Consider the following 27,865-nt stretch of genomic DNA (forward strand, 5'->3'; position numbering starts at 1 on the left):
TTCATCACGTGGTTGGCATCGTCACGGACAAGATGGCTGAAGAAACGGACGCCTTTGACCCTCGCCCCTACCTCTCCTCGCTCGTTTTCCATCTCCTCGACACGGTCTGCTTCGGAGAGTTGAAAGACTTTGACCACCCTTCCATTCAGAGAATCTCCAGCGTCTTCCACGCTTTGGTGGAAGAGAGTGGGCAAGGCTTCGTGGAAGATCTTCTGCCTATCCTTCGGTTTGCCCCCACGCGAAAGTTCAGGAAGTTTGAAGAACTGTTGGGGCAGTTTTTGGACTACATCCACCTGCAAGTGGATGAACACAGGGATACGTTTTCGCGCGGGGACTGTTTGCGGGACGTTGTGGACTGTCTTTTGGCGGAGGAAGAGGAGGAGGAAGGGAAGAAAGAGATGGAGGAAGAGGAGGAGGAAGGGAGAAGAGATGGAGGGAGAGGAGGAGGAAGGGGAGAAAGAGATGGAGGGAGAGGAGGAGGCGGGGAAAGTAAGTGCAACATGTCATGTCTTTGCTCTCATGTAATTTCTGGAACCGGACCCGTGTGTTTCAGACCTTTTAGGCAAATGTGGCTCTTCATGTGTGTGTGTGTAAGTGTGTGTGTGTGTGTGTGTGTGTGTGTGTGTGTGTGTGTGTGTGTGTGTGTGTGTGTGTGTGTGTGTGTGTGTGTGTGTGTGACTCTCGTCTTATTGTAAAAGCGCTTTGAGAGGTTTGAAAGCTCTTTTCAAATGTATGAAATGACGACGACGACAACGACGACGACGACGATGATGATGATGATGATGATGATTAACTATTATCATCATCATCATCATTGTCGTCATATATGGTTTTGTTGTCGTCGTCATTATCATCATTATCACCATCATCATTATCATCAACAATGATTACATAATGATAGTAACAGCAACAACAACAATAATGATAATAATAATAATAATGATGATGACACTGTTATCATTATCATCATCATCATCATCAGTAGTAGTAGTAGTAGTGTTATTGTTATTGGTCTTACTTCTTCTCTTATCATTATCATCATTATTGGTGTTGCTGTCGTCTTCGTCATCTTCATCCTCCTCATCCTCCTCATGATTACTTCTATTATTACTATCATCATTATTATCATTATAAGTATCATCATCGTCATCATTGTTATCCGTTTTTATCCTTATTATCAATATTTTTATTACTATCATTATTACTGACATCATGTGAAGGGTGGTGTCTTCACCGCTACCCACGTTGGACAGATCATCAACGACATCTTTGGCGGAGGGGTGGAGACCTTGCAACAGACTTTGGAGTGGGCGTTGCTCTTCATGGCTGGATATCCTGAGGTATATATAATATTATGTATACTGCACGTAGCTCTGCTGTGTCTTCTGTTTTACTTGTGTCTTTATGTAGTTCTGGTGTGTCTTCTGTTCTACTTGTGTCTTTATGTAGTTCTGGTGTGTCTTCTGTTCTACTTGTGTCTTTATGTAGTTCTGTTGTGTCTTCTGTTTTACTTGTGTCTTTATGTAGTTCTGGTGTGTCTTCTGTTCTGCTTGTGTCTCTATGTAGTTCTGGTGTGTCTTCTGTTCTACTTGTGTCTTTATGTAGTTCTGGTGTGTCTTCTGTTCTGCTTGTGTCTTTATGTAGTTCTGGTGTGTCTTCTGTTCTACTTGTGTCTTTATGTGGTTCTAGTGTGTCTTCTGTTCTACTTGTGTCTTTACGTCTGTGTCTCTTAACGTCTCTTTATGGCTAGGTATCCTGAGGTATACATACGTAGTTCTGTTGTGTATTCTGTTCTGCTTGTGTCTTTATGTAGTTCTGGTGTATCTTCTGTTCTGCTTGTGTCTTTATGTAGTTCTGTTGTCTTCTGTTTAACTTGTGTCTTTATGTAGTTCTGTTGTGTCTTCTGTTTTGCTTGTGGCTTTATGTAGTTCTGTTGTGTCTTCTGTTTTGCTTGTGTCTCTATGTAGTTCTGGTGTGTCTTCTGTTCTACTTGTGTCTTTATGTAGTTCTGTTGTGTCTTCTGTTTTGCTTGTGGCTTTATGTAGTTCTGTTGTGTCTTCTGTTCTGCTTGTGTCTTTATGTAGTTCTGGTGTGTCTTCTGTTCTACTTGTGTCTTTATGTAGTTCTAGTGTGTCTTCTGTTCTGCTTGTGTCTTTACGTCTGTGTCTATTTACGTCTCTTTATGGCTAGGTATCCTGAGGTATACATACGTAGTTCTGTTGTGTATTCTGTTCTGCTTGTGTCTTTATGTAGTTCTGGTGTATCTTCTGTTCTGCTTGTGTCTTTATGTATTTCTGTTGTCTTCTGTTCTATTTGTGTCTTTATGTAGTTCTGGTGTGTCTTCTGTTTTGCTTGTGGCTTTATGTAGTTCTGTTGTGTCTTCTGTTTTGCTTGTGTCTTTATGTAGTTCTGTTGTGTCTTCTGTTTTGCTTGTGTCTTTATGTAGTTCTGTTGTGTCTTCTGTTTTGCTTGTGTCTTTATGTAGTTCTGTTGTGTCTTCTGTTCTGCTTGTGTCTTTATGTAGTTCTGGTGTGTCTTCTGTTCTACTTGTGTCTTTATGTAGTTCTGGTGTGTCTTCTGTTCTGCTTGTGTCTTTATGTAGTTCTGGTGTGTCTTCTGTTCTGCTTGTGTCTCTATGTAGTTCTGGTGTGTCTTCTGTTCTATTTGTGTCTTTACGTCTGTGTCTCTTTACGTCTCTTTATGGCTAGGTATCCTAAGGTATACATACGTAGTTCTGTTGTGTATTCTGTTCTGCTTGTGTCTTTTTGTAGTTCTGGTGTATCTTCTGTTTTGCTTGTGTCTTTATGTAGTTCTGGTGTGTCTTCTGTTCTGCTTGTGTCTTTACGTCTGTGTCTATTTACGTCTCTTTATGGCTAGGTATCCTAAGGTATACATACGTAGTTCTGTTGTGTATTCTGTTCTGCTTGTGTCTTTTTGTAGTTCTGGTGTATCTTCTGTTTTGTTTGTGTCTTTATGTAGTTCTGGTGTGTCTTCTGTTTTGCTTGTGTCTTTATGTAGTTCTGTTGTCTTCTGTTCTACTTGTGTCTTTATGTAGTTCTGGTGTGTCTTCTGTTCTACTTGTGTCTTTATGTAGTTCTGGTGTGTCTTCTGTTTTGCTTGTGGCTTTATGTAGTTCTGTTGTGTCTTCTGTTTAACTTGTGTCTTTATGTAGTTCTGTTGTGTCTTCTGTTTTGCTTGTGTCTTTATGTAGTTCTGGTGTGTCTTCTGTTCTGCTTGTGTCTTTATGTAGTTCTGGTGTGTCTTCTGTTCTGCTTGTGTCTTTATGTAGTTCTGGTGTGTCTTCTGTTCTGCTTGTGTCTTTATGTAGTTCTGGTGTGACTTCTGTTCTGTTTGTGTCTTTATGTAGTTCTGCTGTGTCTTCTGTTCTACTTGTGTCTTTATGTAGTTCTGCTGTGTCTTCTGTTCTACTTGTGTCTTTATGTGGTTCTAGTGTGTCTTCTGTTCTACTTGTGTCTTTATGTAGTTCTGGTGTGTCTTCTGTTCTACTTGTGTCTTTACGTCTGTGTCTCTTTACGTCTCTTTATGGCTAGGTATCCTAAGGTATACATACGTAGTTCTGTTGTGTATTCTGTTCTGCTTGTGTCTTTATGTAGTTCTGGTGTGTCTTCTGTTCTACTTGTGTCTTAAAATCTGTGTCTCTTTACGTCTCTTTATGGCTAGGTATCTTGAGGTCTACATACGTAGTTCTGGTATATATATATATATATATATATATATATATATATATATATAGTGTGTGTGTGTGTGTGTGTGTGTGTGTGTGTGTGTGTTTCTCTTTTTCTTTTCTGCTTGTCTCTGTCTGTTTGTCCGTCTCTGTTCCTCTCTTATTCTTTCTTTCCGCCTGTCTGTCTGTTTCTCTTTTCTGTCTCTGTCTTCTCTCTCTCTCTCTCGTTCAATCTCTTATCATCATCTAAGTGTCTATTCTTTTTTTCTATATACATACAGTAGGCCTACTGCACTTCACTGACAAGTGTTGTACTATACTGTGTATATAGCCTACTGCACTGCATTTGTGTGTGTGTGTGTGTGTGTGTGTGTGAATGTGTGTCTGCATGTTTTACATTTATTTGCATAATTGCTTATTCATCATCATTATTCTCTTTTTATTAAAAAAAAAAATTTTCTTTTATTTTTCTTTTATAAATATTTATTTATTTTAATTTTATTTTGTTTTGTGCACTTAGAGTTGATTTCATCAAGATTTTGCGTCTCATAAATACCATTATTATTATCATTATTAATTAATTAATTGATGTTCTTTTAATTTAACATTATTATCATTATTACTATTATTATTATTTATTTTATTCATTTTTTTCTCAAGGCCTGACTAAGCGCGTTGGTTTACCGGCTGCTGGTCAGGCATCTGCTTGGCAGATGCGGTCAGTGTAGCGTATCTATATGGATTTGACCGAACGCAGTGACGCCTCATTGAGTTACTGATACTGATACTGACCATACCACGCAATACAGTTCTACATTCTTGCCTGACACTCTCCCACCCGCTACAGCCGGCCAATCTCTCTCTTCCAGGAACAAGCCAGAGTACATGCAGAGATTGATAACCTCACCGTCGGCCAGCACTGGCCTGTCTCGGCCGACCGGCCCAAACTGATCTACACAGAAGCGACGCTTTGCGAAATCCTGCGCCTTGGCTCGGCAGTTCCTTTGGGAATCCCACACAAAACTCTTCGCCACACAACGGTAGGAGGCTACGATATCCCAGCAAATACCATGATATTGATCAACCACTGGGCGCTTCTTCGAGATCCGGATCAATGGGATTCGCCAACAGAATTCCGGCCGAGCCGTTTCCTGGATAATGATGGGAAATTGAAGGCTGATGTGAAAAGCTGGGTGCCTTTTTCCGTCGGGGACAGGGCGTGTTTGGGAGAGTCGCTGGCAAAAAGACAGTTGTTGCTGGTTTTGGCGTGCCTGTTGAAAAGGTTTGAGGTGTCCTTGCCGCCGTCTGCGGGCGTGGAGGGAATGGGTTGGGATTGGTCTCCCTTGTGTGGTGACGGGCTCATCACGCATGCGCCGAAACCTTACCGGATCATCCTCACTGAGAGATGAATGTATTCTTTTCTTGATTTGACTTTTTTTTTTTCGTGTATCCATTTCATAACTAATATCTGCTAACTTTACGTCTTTTTGTTGTTGTTTGGTGTTTTTTTGTTTTTTTTAACATTTTTTGTTTGTTTGCCGGAACACTGATGTCACCTCAGTTGCAGATACTTGACTGACAAGATAAAAAAAAAAAAATCTTATAAAAGTCCTGTCTGAGTTCATCTTGAATTATGTGACGGATTTTTTCGCAATTGGAAATAAATTGTTGACTTCGTCCAGTGTGTTAGCCGCGCGAAATTTGGCCAAGCAGAGCAAACCAATAGGCCTAGTTTGCATCAGTTTGACATGGTACAGTATATGACACCAAAAATTAGCTTTTTGAAGTGGTAGATTCTCATCCTGGCCTTAGATTCTAGATTCAAGACAAGATGATTATTCATAATTGTTACTGACGGGAGCTATACATAGCAGAATGTTAAAAGCAGTGGACTTTAAATCTGAGGGTTCAGTCTTGGTATCTGCGCCTGGGTAATGTTCAACTTTAGAATACTAAACTCAGGGGGGCTGTTTAGACGAAAAACAAAGGGTGTCTTAGGCTCACCTCGATGCGCTAAGTTGAATGGAACCCTCAGCTAAGCTGTACGACCACTACTTTCCCATGAAACTGCGACAATTTTATACACAGTAAGCTCAGCCGATCACAGCCAGAGCAACCACCTGCAAGCCATTTTGACTGCTGATCACCCACGTCATCAGCAGTCAAAATGGCGTGCAGGTGGGGAAGGAGTACTCTGCTTACTGTGTATTTGTCGCAGTTTCATGGGAAAGGAGTGGTCCTAGAGCTTAGCTGAGGGTTCCATTCAACTCAGCGCATCAAGGTGAGCCTAAAACACCCTTTGTTTTTCTTCTAAACAGCCCCCCTGAGTTCAGTATTCTAAAGTTGAACATTACCCTGTGCCTGATTAAGGGTGGATATTTTTTCGATCTCAGTGTGTCCTTGGATTTTGCTGAAATGAGACACACATGAATAAAGTTGCATGTCGGAAAGGGGAGACAACATCGCACCTTTCAGAGTGAGCATATCGCATTGTTGTTATTAATTCATTGTGAAGCTGGTTTTATGATACACCAATCGAACGATAATAAACGAGTTTCCTGAGATAAAATTGTGTGAGCAATGAATAAACATTTAGTGAGACATCGCATTTAGCCGTTTTGTTTAATCTGTTTCCAAACATTTGACAATGATCTGTTTGTGATCACTGATTTCAACTTACCCCCCCCCTCATCCCTTGTGATTTAGTTCCAAAGTACACATTATCATGAAAAAAATTGTTGAACATGTTTTTAACAATTCTTAGAATGCATAAATTAACAATAACTGCAGCGTCAGAATCATCCCAATAATAATAATTTGTTACTCCGATAATGTCAGAGATCACATCAGTGATTGCTGAAGTTGAAATGGCTAGTTTTTGTATCTGAAAGAGCGTTATGTTTTTTTTGGGGGGTTTTGTTTGTTTTTTCCAGACAAGGCAAGAAAGGAAAGAATGTTTTATGTTTAATGCTGGAATAATTTCTCTCCCCCTCCCCACACCCCCCACCCAACCATTCGTATTCTCTAACTACCATGTTCAACCCTGTATACTTTATACTTATGTGCGAGTGGGCATTCGCATCAATGCATGTTTTTTTTTTTGTTTTTTTTTTTTTAACCCCACCATGGTGGAACGATACTCCGTTTTAAAGAGGAAGGGGTGTGCATGCTGAGTTCGTGTTTCCATAATCCCCACCAAACGCTGACATGGATTGTGGGATCTTTAATGTGCTAACTTTGGTCTTTTGCATGAAGGGGTTCAGGTACTGGCAGGTCTGCACATGATCATTCTGTTGATCTGGGAGATGGGAAGTAGGAACAAAACACACTCACACACAAACCCCACCCCAAAACCACAACCAAAAAAAACCAACAAACCCACTCTACTATTTAACAAGCAATGATCGAGATTCAAACCCAAGCCCCTAATACTGAAAGTCCAGAGCTTTAACCACCTGCTGTAGCAATCCTGCAAGAATTGTAATGGTGTGAGTGAGGCAACAAATTTGAATGAATTTTGCCCGCTGTAATGAAAATGGATAACTTGCAGCAGTAAGCTTTTTTCATTCAGTCTTTACAGAGCTTCTCTTTAATTCATCATTAATGTTTTTAGCTGTTCGACTGGAATGAATCAGACAGAAGCCAGCTACTAACACACGCAATCATGCATGCACACACACACACACATACATTACGTGCAAGGCAAGGCGAAGCAAGACACACTGCATTGTTCATTTGGAAAGGATCAAACGGAAGCCCTATAAGAACACATATGTACTCATGCACACACACACAATGCGTTGATTGTGTGTGTGTGTGTGTGTGTGTGTGTGCGTGTGTGTGTGTGTGCATGTGTGTGTGTGAATATGTATTAATGTTTGTGTGCATTTGTGTGTGTGTGTGTGTGTGTGTGTGTTTCTTTAATTCAACGTCTTTTCACTTAAAGTAATATTCAATGAGTGTGTATGTGTGTGAAAAATGCACACATATTAATGTATATATATATTTATAAAGATTGACATAAGTTTACATTTAGGCCAACAGCAAAGTGAGAGCTGTATTATCAATGGTTTCTTCAATGGGAAATCATTTACAGCTTAGTCTTTTGTGAAGGACTATGACTCTCAAACTAGGAGGCAACATTGCACTGGCTCTTAGTGCTGCAGCCTTGTGGGCTAGTTGGCCTTGGGGAACCATCCCAACACCGACTGTCCTAAAACCCTCTTGGCCGAGAGAGTGGGGATGTAACTTGGGCAAGACACTCTCCACGATAATCAAATTCTAGCCCAAATACTCGGAACAGCAGTTGCCTCCTCTGCTGTTCTGATGGTCAAAGTCGGACACGACTGACTATCATATATATATACATAATAATAATATTTTATTTTCATATATACATGCATACATATATACATACATATATAGTGGAGTGATGGCCTAGAGGTAATGCGTCCGCCTAGGAAAGCGAGAGAATCTGAGCATGCTGGTTTGAATCACGGCTCAGCCACCGATATTTTCTCCCCCTCCACTAGACCTTGAGTGGTGGTCTGGGCGCTAGTCATTCGGATGAGACGATAAACCGAGGTCCCGTGTGCAGCATGCACTTAGCGCATGTAAAAGAACCCACGGCAACAAAAGGGTTGTTCCTGGCAAAATTCTGAAGAAAAATCCACTTCGATAGGAAAAACAAAACTGCACGCAGGAAAAAATACAAAAAAATGGGTGGTGCTATAGTGTAGCGACGCGCTCCCCCTGGGGAGAGCAGCCCGAATTTCACACAGAGAAATATGTTGTGATAAAAAAGAAATTACAAATATATATATATATAGAAAGAGAGAGAGACAGAGACAGCTGGAGATGCGAACACACCAGTGGACTGTGCCCTACGCCCTATCTCCCCTATCAGATAGTAGCACATCCCTTGGCAGACCAATTAAATTGCGCCCAACAGCAACCTCCCACAAAATGACAATTTTCATCAACATACTAATGTTGGTGACCATGTGGAAGAAGAAGATGAAGGAGGAGGAGAGAGAGAGAGAGAGATACAGAGACAGATACATTGAGATAAATAGATATGTTATAAATGTATATGTAATGAACAGTGCAATGGCTGTCTTGCTTTGACTTGCACGCACAAGTGTGTGTGCACATGTATATATCTATATCTATATATATATATATAAATTTTTAAGTGTGTGCACGCGTGTGAGTGTGTATGTGTGTGTGTGTGACGTGTGTGTAAATTAATCAGTGTGTAAATGCACTCTTGAGTTGACAGGCAGGCATAGTACTGATGACAAACATTCATTCACACTTTATCACAGAAGCACCACAAAAAAAACAACAACAAAAAACCAAAAAAAAAAAAAAAGTAAGGAATCAAAACAATACATGAAACAATAACATAAGCACACCCAAAACAGATGCATACTTGCTCAAAGTTTTCATTTCTCATGCATCACAATGTTGCCCATAATGATATTACAGATTATTCTATTTTCTTCGTATAAGCAGTTGCCAGTAATAAAATATTTTTGGTAATTGGAAACTATGTTTAAAAAATCTTTACTGTATAAATAAACCTGAAGAAAAAAAAAAAACAAACAAGCCAAGATAACACTGTATAATATATTTATGTGTGTATTAAAACAATACTACTATCACTGAGCCAAATGAATGTTGTCATGTGTTTTAAGCCTTTGCCAAAGAAAAACGAAGTCAGCTGGTGCTGATCTTTTCAACAGAAAACAAGAGAGGCAAGGCCTTCAAGACTCGCTCGTGATAAATTAAGTCCCCTAGCATTAATTACAGAGTAATTTCCATTTTTTACTATCTGCACCAAAACGTTTGCAAAATAAATAAAAATTCCATGCTTAGAAAAAGAAGCTCCTGTTTGAACAAAAAATGATAATAATGACTCCTCTTGTTGTTGTGTCAGAATAAGAGGTCAAAGAGCCAAGTTTAGAGAATACAAAAAATATAAATATAACAGTAAATGCAGTTTGCATATAATTAGGCTTCTTTTTATATTTTATTGTGCCCATCCCAGAGGAGCAATATTGTTTTAAACAAGATGACTGGAAAGAACTGAATTTTTCCTATTTTTATGCCAAATTTGGTGTCAACTGACAAAGTATTTGCAGAGAAAATGTCAATGTTAAAGTTTACCACGGACACACAGACACACGGACACACACACACAGACAACCGAACACCGGGTTAAAACATAGACTCACTTTGTTTACACAAGTGAGTCAAAAATCCTGTTTCTTAAATATGTTCACACTTGGTAAGTACAATAAAATTGTTGTCAGAATCCTCAAGTTCTATGTTATACCGATGTTGGAAAAATGTGTGCACATGCAACACTCAAACTGTGTGTCCGTGTGTGTCTGTGTGTGTGTGTTGTGTGTGCTTGTGTGTATGTGTGTCGTATATATGTATGTATCACAGTGTGTGTGTGTTTACCTATATAACTACTAGCACACAGGCAATAAATACATATTTTTTTTATTTCTATTTCTTTTTTGTTGTCATTCCACAAATATGATTTTGATGAGACCGACACCTTTTTGTGCGTGAGTACATATGCATACTCAGTAACCACTCCTCTAGAGGCGCACATGAAAAAACACTCAAACAAGTATAAGTAGATGCCTATATCCTTCAAATGTTCACAGCTAAACAGACAGCGAATGACACTGCAGAAGTTGAGATAAATAAGTATGTTATTATAACATACACATGTAAGACTTGAGACAAAATTTAAGTATCAATCATTGCATTTCAAAAGCAAACGGGCATCATTACTATCTATCATACACAACAACTGAGCAGTTAACTCACTCCAGCCGAATAGTTTTCTCCCTTGCTTTTCCCTACAGACGACCCATTTGTTAGGGTTCGGAAAAAAATCACAAAAAATACAAAACATAAAAACTTAGCTGTATGGAGAGCACAGGACAGGAGTCATAATGGCTGCCGGAAAAAAGAGGGCGCTAGCCAGCAGGACAAAGGGGAGGTTACCTACTTCCGGGAGGTTATCAGCCGTAGTTTCATTTTCTCCGCATAGGCGGATAGTAGTTTCACAGGCAGGAATGTCAGACCCCTGCCGGAGTCTGCACTAGTTGGGTCACGGTTAAGTATGTGTAATTAAACATAAAGTAACTGAATGAAATTCACTGTGCTTGACCCACTGACCCCTCTCCTTACGTCGTGTGAACGCCCACCCCCCTCCCTTTTCACTGCTGTCAGAAGCAGAGTCACTGTCAGTACCTTCTTGCTGGTAGCTTTCTTCACTGCAGATACTTTATTCAATGTCTTCATCGTCCTCGTCGATGTCGAAACCTTCAGTTTGAAGCATTTCAATCACTTCAGCAGTGGTAAAAGCCGCTGTCGTGATCTAGTTTGCTCAAAAAATTTCCACTTGTATCACCTGCGACACCATTTTCGATTCGTATGCAGATTAGGGTGTCATATGGGGTCCTAAACTCGCTGTGGAGTGTGTTGTTACGGAATCTCATGAAAAAACTTTTCATTCGACCCTTGACACAGTCGCAATGCCTGGTGTACCTGTGATTGTTATGCTACCCCATGATGAAAACTTGGACAAAATTTTAATTGTCGAAACCGCTATAGCGTTCATCCGGAACGCTACCTTTCGTCAGGAACACTATAGCGTTCCACCGTCTGGAGTGAGTTGAAGCAATGGACTTTCAATCTGAGGGTCCTGGGTTCAAATCCAGTTACTGTGCATGGTGGGGTGGGGATTTTCCAGATCCCCAAAGTCCACATACTTTGCAGACCTGCTATGGTGGTGCCTGAACTGCCTTTGTGTGTTTTTCACATGCAGAAGATTAAATACACACGTTAAAGATCCTGTAATCTATGACCAGCATCTGGTGGGTTATGGAAACAAGAACATACCAAACATGCACACTCCCCAAAACGAAGTATGGCTGCCTGGATGATGGGATAAAAATGCTCCTACAATGTGAAGGTCCACTCTTTGTCTTACATTCAAGTAAACCTGGGAGTTGCAGCCCATGAATGCAAAAGTGGAACAAAACTATCCATTGTGAAAACTTTTCTTTCAACACATCTAACTTAACATGAACGTATTAAAAATATAATAAAAAATACCAAAACAAATAAAGATCAAGGAGAGTATTTCCTACACACATACACGCGCTCACACACACACACACCCTTACCCCTCCCCTCCCTCACATTTTCTCAACACGCATGTACACTTTCTAATAAAAATCACACTCGCACGCACCCTCTCCCCTTTCTGCCACTCACCCACCCTCAACACACACAAGCACACACACACTAACTAAATAAACGACAATTATGTACTATATTTGTCCAGCTTCTGTTTCAGTAGCTCTTTCTGTCACTCTCTTTTCTATCGCTCATCCACCCTCAACACACACAAGCACACACACACACTGTCACTAACTAACCAAACGACAATTATGTACTATATTTGTCCAGCTTCTGTTTCAGTAACTCTTTCTGTCGCTCTCTTTTCTATCGCTCATCCACCCTCAACACACACACACACACACACACACATTGTCACTAACTACCCAAATGACAATTATGAACTATATTTGTCCAGCTTCTGTTTCAGTAGCTCTGTCTGTCACTCTTCTCTCTCTCCCTCAACCACACTCAACACACACACAGGCAAGCACACACACACACATGGTCACTAACTAACCAAACGACAATTATGAACTATATCTGGCCAGCTTCTGTTTCAGTAGCTCTTTCTGTCGCTCTCTTTTCTATCGCTCACCCACCCTCAACACACACACACACACACTGTCACTAACCAACCAAACGACAATTATGTACTATATCTGGCCAGCTTCTGTTTGAGCAGCTCTTTCTGTCGCTCCAAATACTGGCAGCGGATACGGTTAATCTCCAGACGGTTTTCCAGAGTCGTCATGATGGGCCCGCTCAGCACCTCCATCACGTGGCATAGAGACTTGGTGTACACTGGAAAACATTATAATAATAATCATCATCATCATAATACACACTTCTGTAGTGCCCCTTCTCTCTTTAAGAGCTCAGGGTGCTTTACATGAAAGAAAAAAATTACAAATTACCGTAAAGTTCGGTCTATAAGCCGCGACTTTTTACCCCAGCTTCAACCTCTGCGGCTTATACAATGATGCGGCTTATTTGCGGATTTTAACGATCCCGGGAGTGTCACGTTCTCGTCTATTCTTAGCTGCCCTTCAACTCACCAAAATCATGATTTCTGTCCATGAATTTTTGGATGAGCTTCAGGATCGTGTGCTAACTGTTCATGTTTTATAAATCAAATCCGCACACATTAAAGCCTTCAGATCAGCATTCAGTTCTACTCTGCTCAAGCGTACACCCTCATCATGCCGAAAACGCGATGTTATGCCTATGATGCAGCCTTCAAATTGAAGGCGATCGACCTAGCAGACGACAGTGCAAGCGACGAACCAGCAGCGACCTCCACCTTCATGAAGTGAAAGCGAGGCTAAGTTAGTGACAAGATGGCGGAGGAAGCTGTGCTGGTTCTCTTCAACTCGGACACTGAAGATGAAGATTTTAGTGGATTCAGTGAGCAGGATGACGTTGAATAAATGTGACTGTCCCTAAATTATGGATCTTATTTTCGTTGTGTTTATTTCTTATTTTTTGTGGCACTAGCAGTATTTTCGCTTGCTTTTCTTTGTGTTGTTCCCACTTGTGTTTATTTCATAACCTACAGTTTTGACAGCTTTTCTTGGTATCAGTATGTGTTCCGGTACCGGAAATAAGTGCGGCTTATAAACCGGTGCAGCTTATGTATGTATAAAGTTCAATTTTTTCCAAAATTTAGTGGGTGCGGCTTATATACCAGTGCGCTAAATAGACCGAACTTTAGGGTACATAAAATGAAAAATCATTCATGACCAACTCTTTCTCAAAACCCCTCCCCCCAACACTCTCCCCCTCCCACTCTTCATGCATCCAAAGTGAGCTGACATGGATGGTGTTGGAGAAGAAGGAAGCTGAGAGTGCTTATAGATAGGTTTTTAACAAGAGTTTTTAGTGAAGAGCAACCATAATCAGTAACATCATCATCATCATCCTCTCCTCCTCTTTCTTCTTCTCGTCCTCATTGCCACCATCAGTAACATCACCATCAACCTCTCCTCTTTCTCCTCCTCCTCCTCATCGCCACCATCAGTAAACTCACCATCCTCCTCCTCCTCTTTCTCCTCCTCCTCATCGCCACAATCAGTAACTTCACCATCATCCTCTCCTCCTCTTTCTCCTCCTCCTCATCGCCACCATCATTAACATCACCATCAACCTCTCCTCCTCTTTCTCCTCCTCATCGCCACCATCATTAACATTACCATCAACCTCTCCTCCTCTTTCTCCTCCTCCTCATCGCCACCATCAGTAACCTCACCATCATCCTCTCCTCCTCATCGCCACCATCAGTAACATCACCATTATCCTCTCCTCTTTCTCCTCCTCCTCCTCATTGTCACCATCAGTAACATCACCATCAACCTCTCCTCTTTCTCCTCCTCCTCCTCATCACCACCATCAGTAACATCACCATCAACCTCTCCTCCTCTTTCTCCTCCTCCTCATCGCCACCATCATTAACATCATCATCAACCTCTCCTCCTCTTTCTCCTCCTCCTCATCGCCACCATCATTAACCTCACCATCAACCTCTCCTCCTCTTTCTCCTCCTCCTCATCGCCACCATCAGTAACCTCACCATCATCCTCTCCTCCTCATCACCACCATCAGTAACATCACCATTATCCTCTCCTCTTTCTCCTCCTCCTCCTCATTGTCACCATCAGTAACATCACCATCAACCTCTCCTCTTTCTCCTCCTCCTCCTCATCGCCACCATCATTAACATCACCATCAACCTCTCCTCCTCTTTCTCCTCCTCCTCATCGCCATCAGTAACATCACCATCAACCTCTCCTCCTCTTTATCCTCCTCCTCCTCATCGCCACCATCAGTAAACTCACCATCCTCCTCCTCCTCTTTCTCCTCCTCCTCATCGCCACCATCAGTAACCTCACCATCATCCTCTCCTCCTCTTTCTCCTCCTCCTCATCGCCACAATCAGTAACTTCACCATCATCCTCTCCTCCTCTTTCTTCTCCTCCTCCTCCTCATCGCCACAATCAGTAACCTCACCATCCTCCTCTTTCTCTTCCTACTCATCGCCACCATCAGTAACATCACCATCCTCTCCTCCTCTTTCTCCTCCTCCTCCTAATCGCCACCATCAGTAACCTCACCATCATCCTCTCCTCCTCCTTCTCCTCCTCTTTCTCATCACCACCACCGTCAACCCCCATCACCGACTCACCAGCGCTGTTGTGGACGCGAGCGATGAGATCTTCCGGTGGCACGGAGGCGGAAGCGTTGTGGTACGCCTCCTCTTCCTCCTGCTTCAGGATGCCAGGTAGTGCCACCAGAGCTTCCAGACACTCCCAGCCGATGGCCGAGCTGGGCGTGATCTTCAGCGGCACCTCGTACCTCTCGTGTCTGCGGTGTTCAGAGCACAAGATTAAAAATCAACGATAAAAAGTGGTAACTCTTGTGGTGGTAAAAAAGTTGATTTCTTGTGCCCCCAGGGGGGGCAACGAAACATTACAGGCATACATCTTTTACGTACATCAAACAAACAACAAAGAGTGATGTCAAAAGAACAAAAGCACAGAATGAAAACAACGAAGAGAGGTAACTCTGATGTACAGCGCACAGAGTAAAACAATGATAAAGAGTGGCAACTCTTACAGTGTACAGGGTTTTAGAATGTAAACAGCAATAAAAAGTGTGTAACTCTAGTGTAGAGCGCACAGAATAAAACAACGATAAAGAGTGGTAACTCTTACAGAGTACAGAGCTTTGAATGTAAACAACAATAAAAAGTGGTAACTCTAGTGTACAGCGCACAGAATAAAACAACGATAAAGATTAGTAACTCTTGTAACTGGTAACTCTTGTGTATGGAATGCTGTACAGTTGTTTTTTTGGTGTGAGTATGAATAGACAGAAAGAAAAGAAAAAGGAGCGTGAGACAGATGAACCCAGGTCTGGCTGTGTAAGAGAGTGTCAGATTGAGTGGCATGAGAGTAATGCCACTTAAATGTTGAGACCAAGAGAAAAAAAAAGGGTACACAGCTTCAAGTTAAAAAAAAATCATATAATAAAAAAAAAACAAGAGAGGCAAGGCCTTCAAGACTCACTTGTGATAAATTAAGTCCCCTAGCATTAATTACAGAGCAATTTCCCTTTTTTACTATCTGCACCAAAACGTTTGCAAAATAAATAAAACTTCCATGCTTAGCAAAAGAAGTTCCTGTTTGAACAAAAAAAATGATGATAATGACTCCTCTTGTTGTTGTGTCAGAATAAGAGATCAAAGTGCCAAGTTTAGAGAATACAAAAAATATAAATATAACAGTAAATGCAGTTTGCATATAATTAGGCTTCTTTTTTATATTTTTTTGTGCCCATCCCAGAGGTGCAATATTGTTTTAAACAAGATGACTGGAAAGAACTGAATTTTTCCTATTTTTATGCCAAATTTGGTGTCAACTGACAAAGTATTTGCAGAGAAAATGTCAATGTTAAAGTTTACCACGGACACACAGACACACGGACACACACACACACAGACAACTGAACACCGGGTTAAAACACAGACTCACTTTATTTACACAAGTGAGTCAAAAATCAATGATAAAGAGTGGTAACTCTTGTGGTGGTAAAAAAGTTTATTTCTTGTGCCCCTTGGGGGGGGGACATCGAAACATTACATACATACATCTTTTACGTACATCAAACAAACAATAAAGAGTGATGTCAAAAGAAGAAAAGCACAGAATGAAAACGACAACAAAGAGAGGTAACTCTGATGTACAGCGCACAGAATAAAACAACGATAAAGAGTGGTAACTCTTACAGTGTACAGAGCTTAGAATGTAAACGACAATAAAGAGTGGTAACTCTGGTATACTGACCACAGAATAAAACGACGATAAAGAGTGGTAACTCTTACAGTGTACAGAGCTTAGAATGTAAACGACAATAAAGAGAGGTAACTCTGATGTACAGCGCACAGAATAAAACAACGATAAAGAGTGGTAACTCTTACAGTGTACAGAGCTTAGAATGTAAACGACAATAAAGAGTGGTAACTCTTCTGGTGTACAGAGCACAGAATAAAACAACGATAAAGAGTGGTAACTCTTACAGTGTACAGCGCACAGAATAAAACAATGATAAAGAGTGGTAACTCTTACAGAGTACAGAGCTTAGAATGTAAACGACAATAAAGAGTGGTAACTCTGGTGTACAGAGCACAGAGTAAAACGACGATAAAGAGTGGTAACTCTTACAGTGTACAGAGCTTAGAATGTAAACGACAATAAAGAGTGGTAACTCTGCTGTACAGAGCACAGAATAAAACAACGATAAAGAGTGGTAACTCTTGTGGTGTACAGAGCACAGAATAAAACAACAATAAAGAGTGGTAACTCTTGTGGTGTACAGAGCACAGAGTAAAACGACGATAAAGAGTGGTAACTCTTACAGTGTACAGAGCTTAGAATGTAAACGACAATAAAGAGTGGTAACTCTTGTGGTGTACAGAGCACAGAATAAAACGACGATAAAGAGTGGTAACTCTCACAGTGTACAGAGCTTAGAATGTAAACGACAATAAAGAGTGGTAACTCTGGTGTACAGAGCACAGAATAAAACAACGATAAAGTGTGGCAACTCTTGTAACTGGTAACTCTTGTGTATGGGATGCTGTAAAGTTTTTTTTGGTGTGAGTATGAATAGACAGAAAGAAAAGAAAAAGGAGCGTGAGACAGATGAACCCAGGTCTGGCTGTGTAAGAGGGTGTCAGATTGAGTGGCATGAGAGTAATGCAATGAGGAGGAGGAGGAGGAGGAGAAAGAGGAGGAGAGGATGATGGTGATGTTACTCATGGTGGCAATGAGGAGGAGGAGGAGAAGGAGGAGGAGAGGATGATGGTGAGGTTACTGATGGTGGCGATGAGGAGGAGGAGGAGAAAGAGGAGGAGAGGATGGTGATGTTACTGATGGTGGCGATGAGGAGGAGGAGGAGAAAGAGGAGGAGAGGATGATGGTGAGGTTACTGATGGTGGCGATGAGGAGGAGGAGGAGAAAGAGGAGGAGAGGATAATGGTGATGTTAAAAAGGAGGAGGAGAAGAGAGGAGAGGATAATGGTGATGTTAAAAAAAAAAGAAAAAAAGGTACACAGCTTCAAGTTAAAAAAAAAAATCATAAAAAAAAAAAAATCAAATAACAGTGGCTCAGCTGTGGGCTATTTCAAGGGAGCTAACTCCATACAAAAATCGCAAATTACTTCTCTCCAAGTACTTTGCGGTTTTGCCACGCTGTTCTATGAGTACACGTGATTTTTACTGAAAAATGAACACTTAAAAGCAATTCATATGCTATACACTCAATGACTCCTGTATCAAGAAATAGCATAAACAATAACTGATAATAATGAATATATATATCCACTGGAGAAAAAAACAAACAAAAAAACGAGAAAAAAAGCTTGTTCAATACAAAGCCAAGAAAGAAAAAAAAAGAAAAGAAAAAAAAAGAGAATGTGCAATGACAAACCCTCTCAATCAGTCAATGCCATCACACATCTAAGTTAACAAACAAACTGAAATTTTATCCTGTTATTCTAACTGAATATCATCTAAAAAAATTAATTTTTTTTAAATTATAAAATTAAAAAACAAAATAGAAAAAGAGGAAAATAACAACAACAACAAAATGAAGGAACCAAAAAAAAAGACAATAAGACACGAAAAAACAAACAGCAAGAGAGAAAGAATCAATAAAAGAATGAAAAGAAAGAAAAATGAAACTATCAAAGAAAAAAAAAAAAAGACAATGACAAAGTAATCAACCCTTTCACCTCCAGTCAACTGAGAGCGCAAAACTCCCTTGTGCTTATAAACACAGAAAATAATTATGGTGTCTAAGAATAGCTGGAGGCTCCCCCTGTGATGTGTAGAAAATATGGCCTATCCTACCACCGAACATTAAGAGCAATAGGTTCATGGATAACAGACCCATGATCTGGTCATCCTTTCAGTGACATGGGTCCTCTACCTAGCTGCTGCTGCATAAATGGAAGTTTGGCAGTGAAAGGGTTAAATAACAACAACAAAATATCAAGGAAGGAAGAAAAGAGAAACTAAGAAAAGAAAAACAAAAAGCAAGAGAAAAAATATATAAAAGAAAAAAGGAAAAAAATAAGACAATGACAAAGTAAATAAACAACAACAACAAAGATAACAGAGAAAGAAAAAGAAAAGAAACAGGAAAGGGAAAACAATTATCAGTCAATACACATACTCTGATCCTCCGTATCCATTTGAAGGTATGGCTTGGAAACACGTCACCTGGATTCGATTGTGCTGGGGGAAAAAAAAGAAAAAGAAAAAAAGAGATACATCACAAATATTAAAAATTGAACAAAGCTGCATATATATGGATGCATACAGATGCTGAAAAGAAACACATCCACTGGGCACACACACACACACACACAAGCACAAACACACACACACAAACATGCACAAACACACACACACAAACATGCACAAACACACACACACATGCACAAACATACACTCACACACACACACACATGCACAAACACACACACACACACACACACAGGCACAAACACACACACACTCAGCGCTTATAGCTGTTAGAGGCGTTTGATTGGCTAAGAGCGGGCCAGACTAAGAGGGGCGTCTTTTCACTGTTAGCCGCACGAAATTTGGCCAAACAGAGCAAACCATAGGCCTAGTTTGCATCAGTTTGACATGGTACAGTATATGACACCAAACATACACTCACACACACACACACACACACATGCACAAACACACACACTCACACAAGAAAGTAAGCACACAAATTTATCCCACCCCCACCCCCCCCATCCCCCTCCCTCACCACCCCCCCTCTCCTTTTCAAGCAAGAGGACAAACAAGGTACCTATGCTTTTTTTTTATTTAGCATGTATTACATATATATACACAAAATAAACCCCAAACCCAAAACGCTGTCCTCAGCAAAACTTATTTCAGTTGATTAATTGACATACTTTTACATGTTTTAACAGAAAATTAATGGAAAAAAAAAAAGAAAAAAAAATCTCAAACTGTGACACTGAAAACAAACTCTCCCTTGGTAGAAAACACACTTTAATAAGAACAACAGAAAAACAATAAGTAACAGAAATCAAGAAAGAAACAATGTAACAATCAACAAGCAAAGAAACAAAGTAACAAAGGGATAATGTATACCTTTGGACGGGCGCAATAACCGAATGGTTAAAGCTTTGGACTTTCAATCTGAGGGTCCCGGGTTCGAATCACAGTGATGGCACCTGGTGGGTAAAGGGTGGAGATTTTTCCGATCTCCCAGGTCAACATATGTGCAGACCTGCCAGTGCCTGAACCCCCTTCGTGTGTATACACAAGTAGAAGATCAAATACGCACGTTAAAGATCCTGTAATCCATGTCAGCGTTCGGTGGGTTATGGAAACAAGAACATACCCAGCATGCACACCCCCGAAAGTGGAGTATGGCTGCCTACACGGCAGGTTAAAAATGGTCATACACGTAAAAGCCCACTTGCGTATATAAGAGTGAACGTGGGAGCTGCAGCCCACGAACACAGAAGAAGAAGAAGAGTATACCTTTGAATTTTTGTCCTCGTTGAAGACGGAGAAAATGAGCCCCACGAAATTGTCGTCCATCATCTGATACATGGCTTGGGTCCGTACATCTGAACAATGTCATGCAAAATTTGTCCGTATATGTTCTCTGATTCAGGATAAATGTATGTAGAAGAAAATGTTGAAGAAATTTCCTGAATCGTAAGTGGATCTTTCTTGTACGTTTCAAAGGTTTCACGTCACCATCCTCAGCACAACTAGCACAGTAAAGTCATGACAAATTATTTCTGTTAAAGATTAACAAAAATGAGAGAGAGACGGATGGACAGACAAAATCACAAATGGTCATTGTGTAAACAAAGTGAGTCTATGTTTTAACCCAGTGTTCAATTGTCTGTGTGTGTGTGTGTGTGTCTGTGTGTCCATGGTAAACTTTAACATTGACATTTTCTCTGCAAATACTTTGTCAGTTGACATCAAATTAGGCATAAAAATAGGAAAAATTCAGTTCTTTCCAGTCATCTTGTTTAAAACAATATTGCACCTCTAGGATGGACACACACACAAAAAAAAAATAATGAAGCCTAATTATATGCAAACTGCATTTACTGTTTTATTTATATTTTTTGTATTCTCTAAACTTGGCACTTTGATCTGATATTCTGACCCAACAACAAGAGCAGTCATTCTTATCATTTTTTGTTCAAACAGGAACTTCTTTTGCTAAGCATGGAAGTTTTATTTTTTCTGCAAACGTTTTGGTGCAGATAGTAAAAAAGGGAAATTACTCTGTAATTAATGCTAGGGGACTTAATTTGCTTTAAACTGATCTTTCTCATCTTAAACATTACATTTTGAAATTATACTCAATACATAAAAAGCTTGGATTTTTTTTTTAAAAGTGTATCACAAGTGAGTCTTGAAGGCCTTGCCTCTCTTGTTTTTTCATTCAATGCAGTGAACACACATTACAAACAATACGAGTATCACTTTTAAAAATTTTTATTGGACAATGCACAATAGAAAAGGATTCTGCAAATTTGGTGAATGCACACCAGCTGATAATCAACTACATGTGTACCTATATTAGTATGTAATTAACTACACATCAAACTGCAGAAGAGATGGGGGGAGACAGACAGAATGACAGACAGAAACAGAAACTGAGACAAAGAATGCGAATGTAAATGTCAGTGTGAATAATTTATTCATTATTAGTAAATTAGGCCATAGGTTGTATATATATATATCTTTATATGGACACACAAACACATCACAGCTGTAACAAAATGTTATACATACGTATCAACGATCCCATGAAATAAAATTGATGTTCACATCATATCATCAGGACAGTCATCTCTAAATGTGTGTGTGTGTGTGTGTGTGTGTGTGTGTGTGTGTGTGTTAATGGATTATTGCTACATATACAGCATGGTAAAAATGGTGATATATTATATCATCATGTAAAAGCCCACTCATACATATTGTATTGCATTGTATTACTTTTCTTGTCGCAACTGATTTCTTTTTGTGAAATTTGGGCTGCTCTCCTCGGGGAGAGAGTTTTACCACAGCGCAGCGCCACTGCTTTTTGGTTCTTTCTTTTTTTTCTTCTCTGCCTACATCAGTACATGTGTACGACTGAAAAGCGGAACAAAGGGGAAGTTACCTACTTCCGGGAGGTTATCGGCCGTAGTTTCGTTTTCTCCGCATAGGCGGATAGTAGTTTGCACAGGACGGGAATGTCAGACCCCTGCCGGAGTCTGCACTAGTTGGGTCACGGTTAAGTATGTGTAATTAAATGAGAGTTGCAGCCTGCAAACACAGAAGAAGAATTCAGCATGTGAAGACCTCCACGAGAAAGTGACTCGACAGATTCAGTTTCAGTTTCTCAAGGAGGCATCACTGCGTTTGGACAAATCCATATATGCTACACCTGTTAGGCAGATGCCGCACCAGCAGCATAACCCGATGCGCTTAGTCAGGCCTTGAGTATATGCATATGTATGTATATGGTGTGACGGCCTAGAGGTAATGTGTCCACACAGGAAGCAAGAGAATCTGAGCGCGCTGGTTCGAATCACAGCTCAGCCGCCGATATTTTCTCCCCCTCCACTTGAGTGGTGGTCTGGACGCTAGTCATTCAGACGAGACAATAAACCGAGGTCCCGTGTGCAGCATGCACTTAGCAAACGTAAAAGAACCCATGGCAACAAAAGGGTTGTTCCTGGCAAAATTCTGTAGAAAAATCCACTTTGATAGGAAAAACAAATAAAACTGCACGCAGGAAGAAATACAAAAAAATGGGTGGCGCTGTAGTGTAGCGACACCCTCTTCCTGGGGACAGCAGCCTGAATTTCATACAGAGACATATGCTGTGATAAAAAGAAATAAAAATACAAAATACAAATATATGTTTGTGTACCTATGAGAGTATATTTTTTTCTACAGAATTTTGCCAGAGGACAACACTCTCGTTGCCATGGGTTCTTTTTCAGTGCGCTAAGTGCGTGCTGCACACGGGACCTCAGTTTATCATCTTGTCCGAATGACTCGACAGACGCTCAGTTTGATTTTCGAGTCAAACTTAGCAGAATGGGTGAGGAGCAGGATTCGAACCCTCACCCTCATGGACTCTTTTGTACTGGCTGATGAACATCTTAACCGCTCTGCCATCTTCCTCCTTAACTCTCTCCGGACGAAGGAATGCTCACGCATTCCTACACAAAACGTATTCGGATTCGGACGAAGGAATGGAACAGCATTCTCCGAAAGTAAAATTCCATCATGCGCTGTACACATGATTTTGTGATTAGCCAAGCAGAGTGCGCTATTCTGGGTCACTCCACAATCGAACAGTATGATTGGTCAGCCTGGGATGTGTGGCCCGTCTCGCAAACATGCTGACAAAGTCACTGACCGGTCATCTGCTCGCGTGCCAGCCTGTTAGCAAAGCGGGCTCTTCTCAGAATGTTGTGAAGCGAACAAGGCAGTGACGGCAATGTTTTAGGGTTGCTGAAGTACTTGAAATGCTACAAACTGAAAGGTTGGACATTGAAGAGGTGGATGATGACGAAGAAGAAAGCGAATTTAATGCAGAAAGCGAGCATGGGTATGGTTATTCGGGGTGAAAAATTGGCAGTATTTTCTACATACGGCAAAACTGTAAAAATAAGATGAGAAATTTGATTTTTTTAAATATGTAATAGCTCAACACGTAATAAACCAATTCTGAAAGTTTAATTTTCTTACACAGTATTTTGCATTTTTTGTAAATTTTTTTCTAAACCCTTACAAATGGGCTGTCTGTGGGGAAAAGCAAGGGAGAAAACTTGTCGTCCCGAGTGAGTTAACTTGACAACCAAGCACCACTTACCGACATGGGAAGGCCACACGGTGATGTGGGGGTGGGAGTGGTACCAGCCTATCACACGCATAGGTCTGTTCAGATCTTGGGCAAGCCTCTGAAAAGTTTCAGCGTGATACTTTTTTTATTTGGATGAGTGGTGTGGTGTGTGGTGTGGTAGTGGTGGTGTGGTGTGGTGTGTGTGTGTGTGTGTGTGTGTGTGTGTGTGTAGTGGTGTGTGTGTCTGTGTGTGAATGCATGCAACTATTGCAAGCATGTGCGAGCGTGTATGTGTGCGTGCGTGTGTTGTTGTCATTATGAAAACATATGTTAATGTGTGTGTGTGTATGTGTGTGTGTGTGTGTGTGTGTTTTGTGTACATGTGTGTGTGTCACTCTATTTCTCATTCTCTTGTTTTCCCCATTCCCTTTATGTCTGTAGTCATGTATAAATCTGTAATGTTGATGCGTGTTGTGTGTGTGTGTGTGTACGTGTGCGTGCGTGCGTGCATTTGCATGTGTGTGTGTAACTGTGAGTGTGTGTGCGCGCGCACACATGTGATTGGTGAATGCATCCATTCCTGTGTTGTGAGTTTGAGTGGTCATCCATGCATGTAAGCACACATGCAGGCAGACAGAAAGTGTCTGATTGTGTATTGTGAATAAATGTGCATGCATCTGGCATATATGTATAGGAATGTGTGTACAGATGTCTGTGCGTGTGCACACAACACACCACACATAATATTATATATATACGGGGTGGTGTGTGTGTGTGTTGCGTGCTGTGGTGCGCACGGGGCACGCCCTCCGCAGCGCTGTATTCAAACCTTACCTCTGCTTTTGTGGAGGCATCAGACAGTTGCTCTGGAGAGATCTCCACTCTGTCAGGCTGCTTGTCTGAGCGCCGCAGAACTATCACCGCTGAGATGTGAACCACGCTGTTCTCATCAACCTGCCACGAATGAACAGACAAGCAGCAAACGAATTAAAAAAACAAACAAACATAAAGTAAGATGTAAGAATGAATACTGGTGCCATGGTCAAATGGAAAGAGCACTGGATTCTTGGTCGAGTTTTCTGAGTTTGATAGCCTGTTGCACCTGGTGGAGGTAAGGGTGGAGATTTTTCTGATCTCTCCAGGTCAACATTATGTGCAGACGTGCTAGAGCCTGACCCTCCTTTGTGTGTATGTATACACATGCAAAAGACTAAATACACACATTAATGATCCTGTAATCTATTATCTATGTCGGTATTTGGTGGGTTAATGAAATAAGAGCTGCATGCACCCCCCTCCCTCCCTCCTGAAAATCCACTAAAAAAAAAAGAAGAAGAGATACAGGTCTCTCTCTGTCTGTTTTGTTTTTGGTTAACACACACACACACACACACACACACACACACACACACACAAAGTACACATGTATTCACACACACACACACACACAGAGACTTATAGCGGAGAGGAGCTGACAGAGAGAGAAAACTGAGTAAGTGTAAGAGAGAGGCAGACAAACGGGGATTCTTTGTCAGTCTGTGTGTGTGTGTGTGTGTGTGTGTGTGTGTGTGTGTGTGTGTGTGTGAACATTTGTGTGAATAAATATCATAATTATAAAATCAATTGTAAGTTGTGCATAAAAGTAAACCAAAGAAGCCTGAAAAGTATTTTGTAATGGAAGAATTAATCAATTTTGTTGGTGTTCTGTGAAACGATGTATTTTCACACTACACAAAAGCATTCTTAGAATCTTACTCGATCTGACACGAAATGAACGGACTTTGACGGATTCATTCAGATCCATCACTGAAATACAGAGTGAGAAAAAAAACAAACAACTGTAAATACTTATTGAGTTATTCAAGATATTCATTATCATATCGTATCCAGATCCACTTTAAAAAACAATGTTTGCATAATCATACACGATCATACCTCTCCGATCAAAAGACCCATGACTTCCTCTCTTTCGGTCGACAAGGCATGAGTCAGGCACACCAGATAGGCATCTGACTCTAGATTTACACAAGACACAGGCATTCTCTTCACACCCTATCCTTTTCACAATGGATAACTCGGAAGATTCTAAGATTTTGTTGTGCGCTTCCCAGTTCGTAGATGAGATGCTTAAACGAGAGTTGTTCCCCATGGAGACCTTGACTTATGTCGATTTATGGTCACAAGCCGTAATTTGGATTTGTGCCATCCGTTTAGTCCATAGTCGCAGTTAAACACCAAAGCGCTTTTTTATAATTTGTCACTGTGCACAGACAACCGTGGCGTGAGTTTGCAGCCGTTTCTGTGCTAGCCCCCAATATTTTTTCAGGTCGCCTGCTGCTGTCTCTTACAACCCTAAAGTAATAATGCGCCAAGCTATTGACAAAGAACTTATAAATAATATGTCAGCAGGAAATGTGGGTTTTTTTTGGTTTTTTGTGTTTGTTTTTCAAACATTTTTATTCAATTTTTACATTATTAAACGCACACAAACATACACTAGTAACTATACATACACACAGACACAGACACACACACACACACACACACACACACACACACACACACACACACACACACACACAGAAACAAAAAGAAGTACTACTACCATTACTACTACCACTACCACTACTACTACTACTTCTACTACTACTACTACTACTACTACTACTACTACTAGTAGTAGTAGTAGTAGTAGTAGTAGTAATAACACAACCACAAGAACATGCTGGCAAAGTAAATGAATCAAGATCAAATATAAGGTCGCCGGGCGCAGTCTAAGGAATCTGATAAATTGTAGGTTGTCAACCTCACAATAGTTACCATATATGTGGCCATACTTTAAATTGCATAGTAAGATACAAAATATAGTAATAACGATATCAGAACTGTATAGACACAATATGTATTCTTATTTCAATTTGTATTAAAAAACAAGGATTTATATGGAGACCATTTGCTGATAAAGTCATTATAAAGAAAGTTTTTCCTTGCTATATATTCTTCAACTGTATATCTATATTCCAATTTTTTTTTTACGAAACCTTGCAGAACAGGTACAGTGCTGTTGATCTTGCGTTGGTACAAGTATTGTTTAGCCAGCAACAAAATGAAATAAAAAGTGGGATCAGTGTGACTATATTTTTGTCATGTCCAAGTATGACTAATGGTTCAGTTAATTGCAAATTCTGAGCATTTGGGCATCTTTCGTTTATCAAATCCATTAATTCTTGCCAGAAACGTTGAATGGTTGTACACTGCCAAAACATGTGTCTAATACTATCTTTCATTGTGTTGCAAAAACTACATAGATCATTGTTAAGTACACCCATCTCTTTAAGTATAACATTTGTCCCAAGGCATCTGTGCACAATTCAGTTTAACATCTGGAATCTTACTAATGTACAAAAAACATTTTCTCCAGTCATGAACAATGTTTAGTTTTTCATCCCATTGTGAACAACACTGTGGATGAACACCATTGTCTATAAGTATGTCATAATAAAGCTTTGAACCTTTACATATGGACATCAATTTCTTGAAAATTATAGACATATTTAAGCATTGATCATTATCTATGGTTATGTTCTTGTTTTGAATGTACTCTTTTATTGCTGATATGTAACCGGCAAAAGTAAGAAAATTGATGTCGACATTATATTTTCGTTTGAATTCTTCGTAAGAAATAAAATGTCCATTTTCAATCAAAAAATGTGCAATACAGTATATACCTTTATCTATCCATGTTTTTCCCCGAATAAATGTTTTCCCTATTTGTATTCTTCGATTATAAAATACTGGTTCTGCCAGAAGCTCAGCAGAGTTATTACAATCTATTTTATAGAAAAATTCTTTGTATGCATTAAATACATCTGTCCAAAAAATATTTGTTTGAGCGAAAGATAATGTTATTTCTGGCCCGTATTTCTGGATATCATTCAGCGCAGGAAAATTAGCCATTGAAATGTTTTTCGATTTATGATGCGTTTTACCCACTTTCCGTATCCAAGTCAATTTTAGAGAGGATGCATAGGTTTTTAATTCCGGTAA

General features: G+C 40.2%; 2 protein-coding genes across 2 annotated transcripts in view; one reads left to right on the plus strand and one right to left on the minus strand.

Moving 5' to 3' along the window:
• LOC143275233 (cytochrome P450 1A5-like) overlaps window positions 1-5,235 on the plus strand; it is a 6,122-nt gene extending 887 nt beyond the window's left edge. The window contains exons 1-4 of the mRNA XM_076579207.1: window positions 1-398; window positions 445-489; window positions 1,221-1,340; window positions 4,555-5,235. The exon at window positions 1-398 is cut by the window's left edge and continues 887 nt beyond it. Of these exons, the coding sequence (XP_076435322.1) occupies window positions 1-398; window positions 445-489; window positions 1,221-1,340; window positions 4,555-5,094 (1,103 nt within the window). The 3' untranslated portion in view covers window positions 5,095-5,235. The remainder of the gene's footprint in view (window positions 399-444; window positions 490-1,220; window positions 1,341-4,554) is intronic.
• Window positions 5,236-9,116: 3,881 nt separating this feature from the next.
• LOC143275545 (lys-63-specific deubiquitinase BRCC36-like) lies at window positions 9,117-25,948 on the minus strand. The gene is made up of 7 exons (XM_076579735.1): window positions 25,754-25,948; window positions 24,653-24,772; window positions 23,849-23,936; window positions 20,491-20,579; window positions 19,130-19,191; window positions 15,078-15,256; window positions 9,117-12,700 (listed from the first exon to the last, which is right to left on the minus strand). Exons 1-7 carry the CDS (start codon window positions 25,856-25,858, stop codon window positions 12,546-12,548), a joined length of 798 nt encoding a protein of 265 aa, XP_076435850.1. The 5' UTR covers window positions 25,859-25,948; the 3' UTR covers window positions 9,117-12,545.
• Between the last annotated feature and the right edge of the window lie 1,917 nt (window positions 25,949-27,865).

This window comes from Babylonia areolata, chromosome 30 (genome assembly GCF_041734735.1).
Source record: "Babylonia areolata isolate BAREFJ2019XMU chromosome 30, ASM4173473v1, whole genome shotgun sequence".
NCBI lineage: Eukaryota > Metazoa > Mollusca > Gastropoda > Neogastropoda > Buccinidae > Babylonia > Babylonia areolata.